This window comes from Pyrus communis, chromosome 1 (assembly GCF_963583255.1).
Source record: "Pyrus communis chromosome 1, drPyrComm1.1, whole genome shotgun sequence".
Classification (NCBI taxonomy): Eukaryota; Viridiplantae; Streptophyta; class Magnoliopsida; order Rosales; family Rosaceae; genus Pyrus; species Pyrus communis.
Genome location: NC_084803.1, coordinates 10,117,018 through 10,130,483, shown reverse-complemented (window position 1 = coordinate 10,130,483; position 13,466 = coordinate 10,117,018). Strand labels below are relative to the sequence as shown.

Sequence of the window (13,466 nt, the reverse complement as noted above, 5' to 3'; positions counted from 1 at the left end):
AATTAGAGATGGTCAAACATAGATATATAAAAAACGGACTGTCTCACGAGATTTTGAATCCAACAGGCATGCCAACCCTTGGGCTGTCATCAACTCCAGGATGTGATGAGGAGATACCATCATACCAAGATGCCAAACAACTTTGTCGATAAAAGCTTTTGAGAGTAGTTAATATTTTTATCGCAGACAATCATGTTTACATCAGAGTGAGCTAAGACAATTCAAACTTTTGGATGGCTAATCCAATCAGGTACACGTTGTCCATCGCATTTGGGTCATGTCAATCCAAGTCACCTCTGAGATAGTCTTTTGGCAAGTGTAAATATCCATAGGCCAGCAAGAACATAGTGTTGTCAAATCTTATCCAAAATAATATCTTTTTAATTCAAACTGATCTAGACAACAACATTACGCTTTGCAAATATCTTTGCTAATATCTTTTTAATTCAAACTGATCTAGACAACAACGTTACGCTTTGCAAATATCTTTGCCAAAGGCAAAGATATTTGTGACTAAGCCGACTTGAAATATAAACCATGAACAAAGTTGTATTACAGCTGTGCCCATAATATTGTAATTTCAATGAATACACAACACAAAACAACCAAAAGATGAAAATCGAAAGCCGTAAATCGGCATGTCTGAAAAGGGACAAAACACAGATGATCTATCCACTTTTTAGTCCCATAATGATGGATAAGTTTCTTTTTTTGGTGGACTGGAAATTCTCATAACCGTAACAAAGGTATCAAAAGTCGCATTATTATGTGTGTCATAGTCTCATAGCTAAAGAACTCTCTAGTACAATTACCATATATAATACTAGATAAGTTTTCGTGTTTCATACTCACATCCACAAGTAGCATTATTTATTTATGTTCATGTTTTAGTGTCACAACCAGACAATTGGCTCATGCATTCACCCAAACCCTAAGAACAAGTTCACCAAGAGGGTATAGCCTAGCACCCAGCAGCCAAAATGACCCGGTACACAACCCAATCCAATCGGCCAACTCACAGCCCAAGCTATCCCATAGGCCGGTCCAGAATGTGTTGAGCCAAGGCCTGGCCTATGTGATGTCATGCTAACGCTAGTGTGATGTCATAGGCCGTTTCAAATTTTTTTTGCGCCAGGCACGTGGAAAACACGTGTGAGTGCCCGACAACATTGCAGAGGCAGGGCCCATTGTGCAGGTGCACTATGGGGTTCCGGCTTGGGGACACGTGGCTCCTCTTTGTCCGTTGGATTTCCAATGGCTAGTTTTCTGGGCCGTTGGATTTCCAGTGGTAAAAAAAATTTAAAATTTAAAATTAATGGCTACTGACATGGCACAATGAGGACCATTCGATTTTCAGATCAACGATTTTTCAACCAAAATTTAAAAAATAAATAAATAAAATGTTAGACATTAATAATATTTTTTTTATAAAGTCAAAAATTAAAAATAAAATAGTTATTTTTTAGAGATAGAGATGCATTTGACATATTACTATTCATTGTAGTCTATCACTGTTCACTTAGTGAATTAAATAGGCTGAGTGCTGGCGTATTTGTTTAGGGATAGACTTACTCGGATTTAGATCCTCTTCTGAGCCCAAGGTGAGGATCCTCTTGACCAATGAATGTGGTCTGTTGGATGAAAATTCAACAGCTATAATTATTATAATTTTAAAGGGACCCCTTATTTATAATCGTTGGATTTTTATCCAACGATCCACACTCATTAGTCAAAAGGATCTTCACCTTGGTCTCATGAGAGGATTCAAATCCGGCTTACTCTACTACACACTTGGGCCCCACTGCACTTTGTTCCACCATCTGGGCCCCACTGCACTTTGTTCCACACTTGGGCCCCACTGCACTTTGTTCCACCATCTGGACCTACACGACCGACTTCCAGTTGCGTGCACATGCATATGTCAAATTATTACAACTTCAATTGCTGGGGGGTGGGGGGTGATTTTCCAATTTTGCCAAATCAGCACGCGTTCATCAGATTTCAGTACTCCAAACTCTCTTCCTTTGCCGATCTTTTATGGGTACGTGGCAATTTTACTAGATAATCTCTCCATTAATTTTCACTATTTTAATTAATTCGGGTTTTGTTTGAGAGTAGGGTTAACTCCTAATGTCTAGCGTGTGAGAGCCTAACACATACTAAGGGAGGTGTAGTTAAATTCGGACTTGAGAGGATTTTAAAAGACTTTAAAATTCTAGTATAATCAATTAAAAGATTTTAAATGATTTTAAAATCTATTCAAATCTAAGTGTAGTCAATTAAAATAATTTAAAGGATTTTAAAATCCATCTAAATCTAAGTGTATTAAAAAAAATTAAAATTTTGAAGGATTTTTATAAATTGTGGATTGTGTGAGATATGAGAGCCAAAAGTATATATAACTAAAATTAAAAAGAATCCAACCTCACCCGCTAGGATTTCAAATCCTTTTCCATCTGGGCATCACTCCTTCTTCCCCCTTTGCTCTCGTCCATATTCCGAAAGGTAGGCCATCACTCCTCGATTGCAATTCTTTACAGGAAGAGCTTTATGATTAGGGTTCCTGATCCACTAAATCATCGTTTTGTTAATCTGGATTTGAATTTGTATTTGATCAGTAAATCATATTTTTTGTTTGATGGTTAGGGTTTTCGCATCAATTTATGTTCTCAATCTGATCGAATTTTGTTTCTTTTCTTATTAGAGTTCCAGTTTCAAACCATACATGCTTTCGTTTTCTTTGTTCAATTTTTGAATTGAGCTGCAATCTAATAAGTTAATGATAGTGACAATTCGCTCGAGGCCTGATATTTATTTGAATTTTTCTCAAAATTTCATCAGGGTTTGTTGTTTCTTTATCGAATTTTATACCTTCATGGGTAAGGGGAAAGATTTTTCTTTCTCTTTTTTTTTTCAATAAAAAAATTATATGAAAATCCACCACAATCCATCAAAATCTACAAACTAAATCCATTCAAATTCTTTAAAATCCATATGAATTTTGTAGGAGTCTTAAATCCTCCTAAATCTTATCAAATCTATCACTTTTAAAATCCTTTAAAATCTTAGTTTGACTACACCCTCTAAATTGCCAATAATATACAAACAATGGTACGAGCTAATAGCAACATACCTTCCTAATGATTTTTTGTTTACTTAGTTATAATGAGCTAATGAAGGCTTATTTACAACAGTGTCCTACAAATTCATTCTTGCTCTCATTTTGTATCTTGAAACTCATTTTTTCTCACTTAATCTCCTAAAACTACATTACCTCTCTCATGATGCTCTTATCTTTGTTCATTCTGCCAAATAAACGATATGGTGAAAATTCTTACCTTCTAACGTTGTACGGCGACAATGGTTGTTCGAGCTGGAATTGGGACTAAGGTGTGGTGGTCAGTGGTCGGTTGTGGGCTCGTGTTGTAGTAGTTTTATTTATTTATTTATTTTTTTACGGAGAAGTTGCAGAGGTGAGGTCGAGAGAGAGATGGAGTCTGAGTCGAGAAAGAGTTTGGGAGGTCTGAGGGTGAGGTCGAGATAGAGAGATAGTGTCAAGTTGAAACGAACGGTTGAGATTCAATCTCAACCAAATTCAACGATTACTATTAAGTGATTTAAATATAAGATTACATTTAAACATTTTTGGTTCAGTGTTATCGAACAATGGTCAAAGGAAACCGAATATCATACTGAAACTTTTGGTATTGTTCGATTTTTAGTATTAAGAGATTGGTAAAATTCGGTTCGGATTTTTTCAGGTATTTTTTCCAGCCCTATCGTAGTACATTCTTGGGCATATCATACTGAAACTTTTGGTATTGTTCGATTTTTGGTATTAAGAGATTGGTAAAATTCGGTTCGGGTTTTTTCAGGTATTTTTTCCAGCCCTACCGTAGTACATTCTTGGGCCGTAGTACATTCATGGGGGGCACCGTGAAAAAAAAAAAAAAAAAAAAAAAAAAAAGAGTTTTAAGGGGTATTGAAGTGAATAAGCCTAGAATGGATGAAGTCATGAATCAGAGGTGGTCAGAAGTAAGCGGAATTGGATCAAATGAAGAAGTCATAAAGTCAAAAATCATATCATTTTCATTATGATTATAATATGTCATGAGTCATCCGGTAGGAATTGAAATGAAATGTTCTTCTTGTGAAACTATGGATTTAAATTATTTATCAAGTTGACTATTTACTTCGTCGTCTCATTACGAGGTTCAGATGCACAATATGATCATATAAGTAGTTGTCCGACAACATAAATCGAATTTCGGTAGCATCCCTCGCTAACACAGAAGGCTCTCATCCATACAATAGACTTACCAACTCAATGCATTTCTTTTTTAAATTATTATTATTAAGGAAAGGGGCAAGGATACAAAACCATTACAATTATTTAAAGGAGAAGAAAGTTTCAAACCTCGGACACACAGATGGAAATCAACACCCTATCCACTAGGATGTTGGATCACATGCTTCGAACTCAATAGATCAAGTCAAGTACTATGTATTCTAGCTTCAGTGTTTTTGTGGCTCTTTTGAAAAAAGAAAAAGAAAACTTATATGACACGAGTTTTTGTGCCATAAAATATAACATGTGTAAGTTTTTTCTTACACATTCTAGTTTTATTAGCACGTGTGACTACGTGATAATGTGCTCATATCATGTAAGTTCTCCGATTGTAAATGTGACAGAAGGCTACCCTTTTTACCATTTTGTTGTAACAAACCATATGATTCAAAGGTTAATTTAGATGAACAAAATTAAGAAATACACTCAATCCAGCGTTGAAATGGAAAACCAGGCAGAGGTTGTCCCGGTATTAAAGGACTTGGGGGAACAAAAACCTAAAAAGCAGGTACATTATCCATTCATCCATGATCCATGCACCCGTACTTTCCTTTTCAAAGCCTCATCCTCCCCGAGGGGCCAAACTCGAGTTGGGTGCTAGCCTTACGGATAAATACGATACAGCGGTTCAAAATTTAAAAGAGCTGTATGGGCTTTGGGGCCTCATCGGTTTGGCAGGACATCTTCTCGAGAACAACTTACGTGTCATAGCTACAATGTTGTTATTGTGGCATTCCATACCGTTAAAAAAGTTCTCCAATAGTCGCCAAAAAGATGGAAAATAACCATTACTAACGTTGTATTAGTAACACGAAATGCCAAAATGACGAAAAATATAGGATAAAAATTATCCATGGGACCACTGCCCTTCTGTCTTTCATATGTTGTTCAAAAGCAACTTGTTTGTTGCGTCTAAGTCGCGTCAGATATGAGCACCCCAACAGTTAGCTTAATTCGTCACCAATGACTTTCTTTGATATTTCAAAATTAGAAAGAAGAGGAAGCAAAATTTTAAAAGTTCAACCGACCTGAACCTGATTCCATTTAATTTTATAAATCATGTACAGCTACGAAAAACATAATACATGTTTTATTCAATAATCATTTTTGGTATCTCTTAATAAAAAAGAACGTGTGAGTCATCGCCTGATGATTAAGAACTAAACTAAAGTCATTAGCTGAGATTACAAGATACTTGTAGCTCGATCGCGGACCAGCACAACGGTATTTCGTACTCGATTATTCCTCCCATAATTTAATTGATCAAGAAAATTCATCTATTTTTTTCGTAATTTAATTAATTAAGAACATTTACCTTTATTATAAAGTAATTCATTAAAGACATTAACCTCTCTCTGTCATAAGTTGATTAATCATTAGTGAGTTTTATCGGTTCAAATCATTAATTCAATGAATCTGAGTCACTCTCAATTTTCGTTAATTGTTTTATTCACATATTTTAGTAAATTTTCCATCAATTAATCAGAATTTATCATATTCCTTCCAGTCAACCAATCCTTCTCTCCAAATTAGGGTTCTTATTAGGCATTTCTAGCCTCCCAACTACCGAATCCCTCCAAAAAAAATCATTTTCTCAAATTTTGGTGTAAATACCGCAGGAAAATATATATATACCTGCACAAATGGAAATAATAATCAATAAATAATACGAACAAACGAAACAATTAATGAATTAATCGACAACGAAACAACTAACCTGTATAAACCAATGAATCCAGAACCCGGTATACGGAAACGGAGTGAACGGAACGAACGTACGGCGAGGGATAGCGGAGAGGTCAAAACTAACGGATAGTCAGAGAACGGGTAACTGTGAAACGGAGACGATGAAGAATTGGACTGGAATGTGATGTGAATCCAAATTTTAACTAATGCGATCTGTTAATTTCGAATTTAATTTGGGGCTGCGATAAAAATGGATGCTTATAAGGAAGTTAATAAGGTCCCAGAAAGCTTGGAGTCGCCAACAAAATGGCACGCCAATCGATACAAAGTTGCGTATTTATATATACAGAGCGGAAATCATAGCAGCTAAGGTTTCAAATATACATCCCCTGGCTGTAATAGCACTTCGGTCATATCACTCGGGCTTCGCCGGATCCAGACACGTCATCACCCAACGAGCGCCACCTCACCTCGCTGCCGGAAAATAAACAATTTGCAGAGGAAAGCTCAAAAGCACCAAATCCGACTCCTTTTTTTAAATTTCAAAATTGGGTTTTCAGATTCCTAGTCGGACTTGGACATGGCGGAGAGCCGGCTGGGCCGGGGACAGAAATCAGCTCTTCGCCTCTGGCTGTGGGAGGAGGGGCGGATCAGAGAGGCCAAGGCGCGCCTCACCAGATCGCCTTCAACGCCGCCGATTCTCACAAGCGAGTTCGTCATGGCGGATCTGCGCGCGTTGAGACGGTTCTGTGAGTACGGTGCGGAGGCGGTGACGTGGGAGTTGTTCTTGTGGAGGCTGCAGCGGAAGGAGCCGGGATGCGTGGTAGGGGAACACATGCAGGTTCGCTTCGGCTGACTGATATTCCGGCCGCTGGGGACGGCGGTGTGGTGGTGGTGGTGGTGGGTGCCGGTGCCGCGCGGTGAGACGGAGATGGATCGGCTAGGGGAGGTTGGGCGGTCGAAGGAGAAACGTACGGACTGGGCGGAGGGAGAGGCGGTGGCGACGTTGAGGCGAGGGGGGGAGACGGCGCGGTTGAAGAAGCTGGAGGAGCGGGATGAGAAGCCGGACGTGGAGGAGGCAAAGGCGGAGGAAGAGGAATACTGAGTGCTTTGGAACCTTCCGACGGGTGGAGGGGAGCGGAGGACTGGGCCGCAGCCGCTTGAGGATCTTCTTGAAGTTGCTGCCATGGTGGTTGATCAGGCTAGGCTGAGGTTTTAGAGAGAGAAAGTGAGAAGATTTGGAGACCCGATGAGAGAGAAAGAGAAGAGAGAGGGTTTTGTTTTTCTTTTCCTGTAAGCTGCGTTTCGCTGCCCAATTCGGCAAACCTAGCTTCACTCGACCAATCTATTTATAGCGAATGGGGAGGAGAAAATGCTTCAGCTCCCGCGATACTTCCTTTCATTATCTCGATATTTTCATTAGTGCCCCTACATTTTTGGTTATTTGTGTTGTGGGCAACACGACTGCGACGCGTGTTATTTATTGATTATATTGTAATTGATCGTTAACCATATATGCTATTGATTCCATTCCAATGGGTTGGTCCATGCATATAAGCGATGCGGTAGGTCGACAAACGCTATGCATTGTTTAAGAGGTAAATCAACTCACGTTGCATCAAAAGCATATCTTATTTAAGCGATTCATATTTACATTTTTTTTTTATTCTTCAACTCACGTTCAACTTTTAAATTGAACAACATATTTAGTATGCAATTTTTGTCATTTTCTTCGCATTTTAACTACTTATTAATTGAAAAGGAGTAACCCAATTGGACATATTTTTTTTGTCTGCATTCATTGTATGCAACATGAATTTTACAATACCTGATCATAAGATCTAAATGTCACGATAACTCTTTTTCAAAAAATTGAGATAACATTTTATTGGTATTTCGATCTCAGTTTAAACGTATATTTGTTATAAATTTTTTATATGATAGTATGTGATTTAGACAATATCCATAATCACATTGTCGTTGCATACATCATAATAATTTATTTTGGGGAATTATTCATTGACTTTTTTGTAGTAACATAAAGTGCAAGCAAGAAAATTAAAAGATTATTCGTTCACGCATGTGAATATTTCTGAGCACAATGAATTTGGATTCGATTTTTATTAAATTAAATTAAATTATTCCTTAAAAGCTTTTGATCAAGTACAAAGCACTTGCCTAATTGTAAATTGTAATTAGCCACATAATCAAAAGATTCCTTCATGAAGAAGGATACAATTACAAAATGGTTAAATACCAGAAAGTTTGGGGAGTATTCAGCAAAAAGATTAACCTAACCAAAGTGAACAGTTGGGGGTTTGGTTAGAATAAACCGGGGGCGCACGTTAAGAAAATAACGGTTTCGACGCCAAGCTATGGGCAGTGCAGCCCGCAGAGACTCAGTCACGCGACAACCAATAAAATAATTAAAATATAAAACGACGAAAAAGGGGACCGTTTTATCTGACAACTTCTTTAGATCGTGGTCAAGCAGTCTCAGTCTCCCACGTACTTCCGCATTGTCCCGCTGTATATCTTTTCCAATTTAGCTATCCATACATATTTTTTTACTTTTTACATATTTTTTGTTAATTTATGTTATTTGATTTTTTTTAATTTATTCTATTTGACAGCTAAAAATTAAAAAAATATGTAAAAAGTAAAAAAGAGTATTTGGATATCACATCCGGTGCTAAATACTACGTATCAGCCCCTTGTTTTCCTAAATTTCTGTTTTTTTAATATTTTTTTTCTGTTTAGTTTTGCAGAGATATTTTCTGCGATAATTCAATGATTGATTAATTTCTCTAATACGTAGATTAGCTGGTAATTAGTATTAATAATTCCGTAACCCATTGATTTGATGAATTTTATAACACATCCTTTGCACGGTACGTTCAAGTGTATTGGATTGTGACATCTGAAGTTGGAGTTTGAATTAAGAGCATACCCACGTAAATAATACACGTGGCATGATTTAAATGAAATAATAACAGTCACCACCTAATAGGGACAATGAACAAATTCGCACTCTTGGAAGTTGCATAGAACATGGCATCACTTTGCTACACAAGATTTCAGCATGGGTAATGCTAAGGGAACTTTCTTAAAAGGGAGCTCTCGATAACTTCTTTATCACCTTATATTTTTGATATAATACTTTATAATGTTGGTAGGAGAGTAAATGTAAAACTGTGAGGTAATAAAAAATCTATGAAGAGTTTCACTTTAGATAGAATTCCGTTAGCATGTCTTGTGTAGCATAGATGAAAGTGAGACTTTATATGGATTCTATGTCACCAACATTATAAAATATTGTGTTAAAACATAAGGTGACAAAGAGTTCATAAAGGATCTCACTTTTAAGATAGTTAAGCATGTGTAAGTATGAACAACTGATTCATGTCATTGGTTCGTAAACAAAAAAACATGGGATGTATTGTTATTAATTCATGAAATTATGTGGAACACTACTTAGCTGCTGTAAATTTAACGACAACTCTTGTTTTTACTCAATCATAAATAAACACGTATTTAAATAATTGAAATTATGAACCCAAAGTGCTGTTGAATTACATGTTATTACGTGTCCCTAGGTGACCCCAATTATATGAAAATACCGAACTATAAAGTAAATTTCATGTAACAATTGAAAAAGGGCGGTTTATTAAAATATTTTAATTTAGTTGAGATCTACAAAGTGTTTAAAGAAGATCATGTGATGTCTTTTGATTATTCCGACAATGGAATCGATCTGGGGACCCTGCAAATGGAAGAGAAGGTGTATGTGGCACACTTGCATTGTGCTGGGGGGGACACATGGAGCTCTCACCATTCTTGCAGTTACATACGATGCTCCTTGTCCTCACAGTTGTCCAAAAAGCGATGCTAAAATCATGTAAGTGCTTACAGCAAAAGCACTTAAACCCCTATTATTTATTTCTGAAGATTCTCAACTCTGTTTTAATATTTGCACACACCAACTATACGTACCCCATAATGCATAATTTTTTGAGTACAGAAACACAAACTACACAGTATATTATTTCATGTTTCATAATAAAAATAAACGATAAAATTGATAATTTAACTTTTAAATTATTATTTAAATGATACAAGATAGATACGTGTAGCTGTGTGTAAGTATTTTGAAAAATTATCACTTAATATTACAGCCTAGTAACATTCATCTTCACATATAATTGTGAGCTTTTAGGTTTGATTCTCATCAAAATGAATTGAAACACATTTTATCTAATCCATTGTAAAGATTAACCCCCTTTCCACCCCTTAAGTGTAGTCATATGCCCAATAAACCAAATGGGTTGTTTGACAAGTCGTGCAAAGATGTCGACACAACCAAGCGGTCTAATTACAATAAATATGGCCGCTTAGTAATACAGTCTAATGATATTCATCTTCATTTGTAAGTGAGAGGTTTTAGATTTGATTCTCGTCAAAGGCGAATTTGAATCACGTTATTGCTAGTTCATTGGAGACTTAACCACTCCCTACATCCTTAGTATAGATAATATCGATATTGGACTAAAAAAATTACAACAAATATGACAAAGTTGAAATCAAATAGTGCAATTTATAAAGGGTGGACTGAAATGTTTTTATCTGTTTTAGAATTGAACTAGGATTTTCTATCCTCATTTTTCCGTCTCTTTCCATCTCTTTCTTTCACACTCTTTATTTTGTCTTTTTCTTTTATAAAAAATAAATATAAGGTATTAATGTGACTTAACTATAACCGTTCAAATAGAAAGAAAAGAAATAGAAGGGAAAAAAAAAAAATCTTTCCCCTTTGGAATTTACTGAAGATTAGCCCTATTTTTCGAAGTGCGGAACACCCCAGACTTTGGCAAATAAAATAGTATACAATTTGATGAAAACAAAAAGAAAATCAAATAATGGAAGTAAGAAAACGTTTTAGGCACTCATGACTTCTGGAGCATAATACATTCATGCCTTCTCACTTTCATGATAAGTTTGCTAGTGAGTCGTGACTATATAATTGTCTTCTTTTTCACTTTGATCAAAAGAAAAAGGAAATCAAATATTCTTTTTCTTTCTTTTTGCTTAATTTACTTGTCGACCTCACAAAATACTTTCTAAAGAAATATTTATTAAGAGTACTATTTAAATACAATACGTGTTCTTTAGGAGTCTTTTCTTTTTCCATCAAAGCAAATAGAAGTAACACTTTTCTTTTTCCATCTAATCAAATAGAAGTTGCTTTCTTGGTTCCACAGATGGAGAGACGACCGAAGAAAAGCACTGTTCATTGGCCATTCATACATCGTTTCATACTTTTCACTTTCTTCGTTTATATATATTATTAAATGTTACGAGTATTGGATGATATAAAATTTTAAATTATTTGATTTTATAAATTTAGACCGTCTAATGTTTATGACAATTAATATTATGTAACACAGAAGGAAGGTGAAATGGATGGCCATACCTTGAATGAGAACCACCGGTCTCTATATTATTGTATAGTTTTGTGAAACATAATATTAATGAAGAAAAGAAAATAAATTTGTAGCTCAAGTGGTCACCCCATTGAAAATCCTAGCTAGGTTCAATCTTTTTCATTTTCACTATCGCTTGTTAAATGAAGAAAAAAAAAATTCAGAAGAAAAATTCTTTGTAATTGAATAACGAAAATGACATTGATGTTAATCAATAATACACATACACTAAAACTCTACATAGCTAATTTATTTTGTTAATTAGTTTCTTTTGTTGGCTTGTAAATGTTTTTAATGTACTGTTGTAGTCCAAATTAGATATTTTGATAGATAAAAAACCACTAGTAATACAAAAAATTAAGTACAATTAACTTATTTCATACATTTGCACGTACATTTTCATGGATAAGGAGGCTGCAGTACCACCCGTGTAGTGACCAATAGGGTTGCTGGACGAAGCCAATAAAGGTCCACTCAGATCATCAACTACTTCCAGTCAAGTAATTTCGATCTTAAGCTGCAGCCTGCAGTTGTATATATTTGAACAAATATATTGTAAAGATGAAGAAGAATATAATGAAGTAGAGAGAGAAAGCTGTTCTTTTGCCTCTCTTGTATTATTTCTCTTTCACTTTTCTACTTTTTCACTACAATGAAACTTTTGTAACTTTAAAATTGTGATACATCTTGGCATATGATATCATCGGCATCACCAATTTGGGTATGAACCATAACATAATAAATTCGGTAGTATTATTTTTGGTTTTCCTCCGCTAAAAGAAATTTCTAGTTCCATCCTTTATAGTAGACACGGTAGTTTACGCTCCTAATAGTGCTTCATGAACAATTAAGTTGCTTTCAAGACAACCCACACAAACCTACTTGCCCTAATTAATTAAAGAAATTACATCTTTATAATATATTATCCATTCGTTAAAGATAATGAAAGTAGATGGCTAACCTCAAAACTTGAGTCTTTCCTAGACAAATCATATTACGACAAAGTTATCCGATCACAATTTTAATTAATCAAGTTGTGGAATATCATAACATCTCTAATGATGTCCGACAACGTAGCAAGTGTGGCAATATGATGGGTCATGCGTGCAGATAGAACACTAGAGTCCAAATCTGCAATGCTTGTACTTTACAACTGGATTGCACTTTTCGAGCAGTTCTTCGATACATTATGCAATACATTCTACATCAGTTTATTATATATCGTATTTTATTTTGTCAATTTAACTATACATTTGTTGATACTATGTAGTCCTCGTGTAGTTGGTCATATTATACTGACAGGCAGCAAAAGAATGAGCTTAAGCTAACACAAATTTGTTGATTATTTATCAATAATCAATGACAAATATATATATATATATATATATATATAATGTACAAATATTATATGCTAATGAACAATAAATTGCCACTAAGTATATTGACTGAATATATATGAACGAAATTAATATTAAACAAACAATATAATGATTAAGGCTTGCGTACCATAATGTTTTTGAAAGAGAATTTCGTCCCTACTCAGGTTGTGGGATTTTAGTAGTAGGAGAGATGCATTTTTTGTGTTATATATATTAATTATCACAACCCAAAACACAGACCGAAGGTTTAAGCCCAAATTTCCTCTCCAAGGTTCATTTACCAATCACTTGGTAAGACTGACAAGGAATTACAAAGTGTGGGAAAGGTTTCAACTTGACCAATGTGGAACAAATGAGTAAGAAATAAATTTTCACAAAGAAAACTTCGACAAATGTTAGTTAATTAGATACACCTACATCGATCTAGCACCAAAATTAGTAATATAATTACCTTGGTTTGTTGATTTTACGTAAGGATTTAGGTTAGAAACTTTACATGCACTAGTCTTCAACAACTTGTCAGTTGTCACACAATAATAGTCTCTTAATTATTTAGGATCAGTAATTAAGAAT

At 35.3% G+C, this 13,466-nt stretch overlaps 1 protein-coding gene across 1 annotated transcript; it reads right to left on the bottom strand.

The window, feature by feature from the left end:
* Positions 1 to 6,221: 6,221 nt before the first annotated feature.
* Positions 6,222 to 7,372, bottom strand: LOC137736041 (uncharacterized). The gene has a single exon (XM_068475386.1). It carries the CDS (start codon positions 7,220 to 7,222, stop codon positions 6,599 to 6,601), a length of 624 nt encoding a protein of 207 aa, XP_068331487.1. The 5' UTR covers positions 7,223 to 7,372; the 3' UTR covers positions 6,222 to 6,598.
* Between the last annotated feature and the right edge of the window lie 6,094 nt (positions 7,373 to 13,466).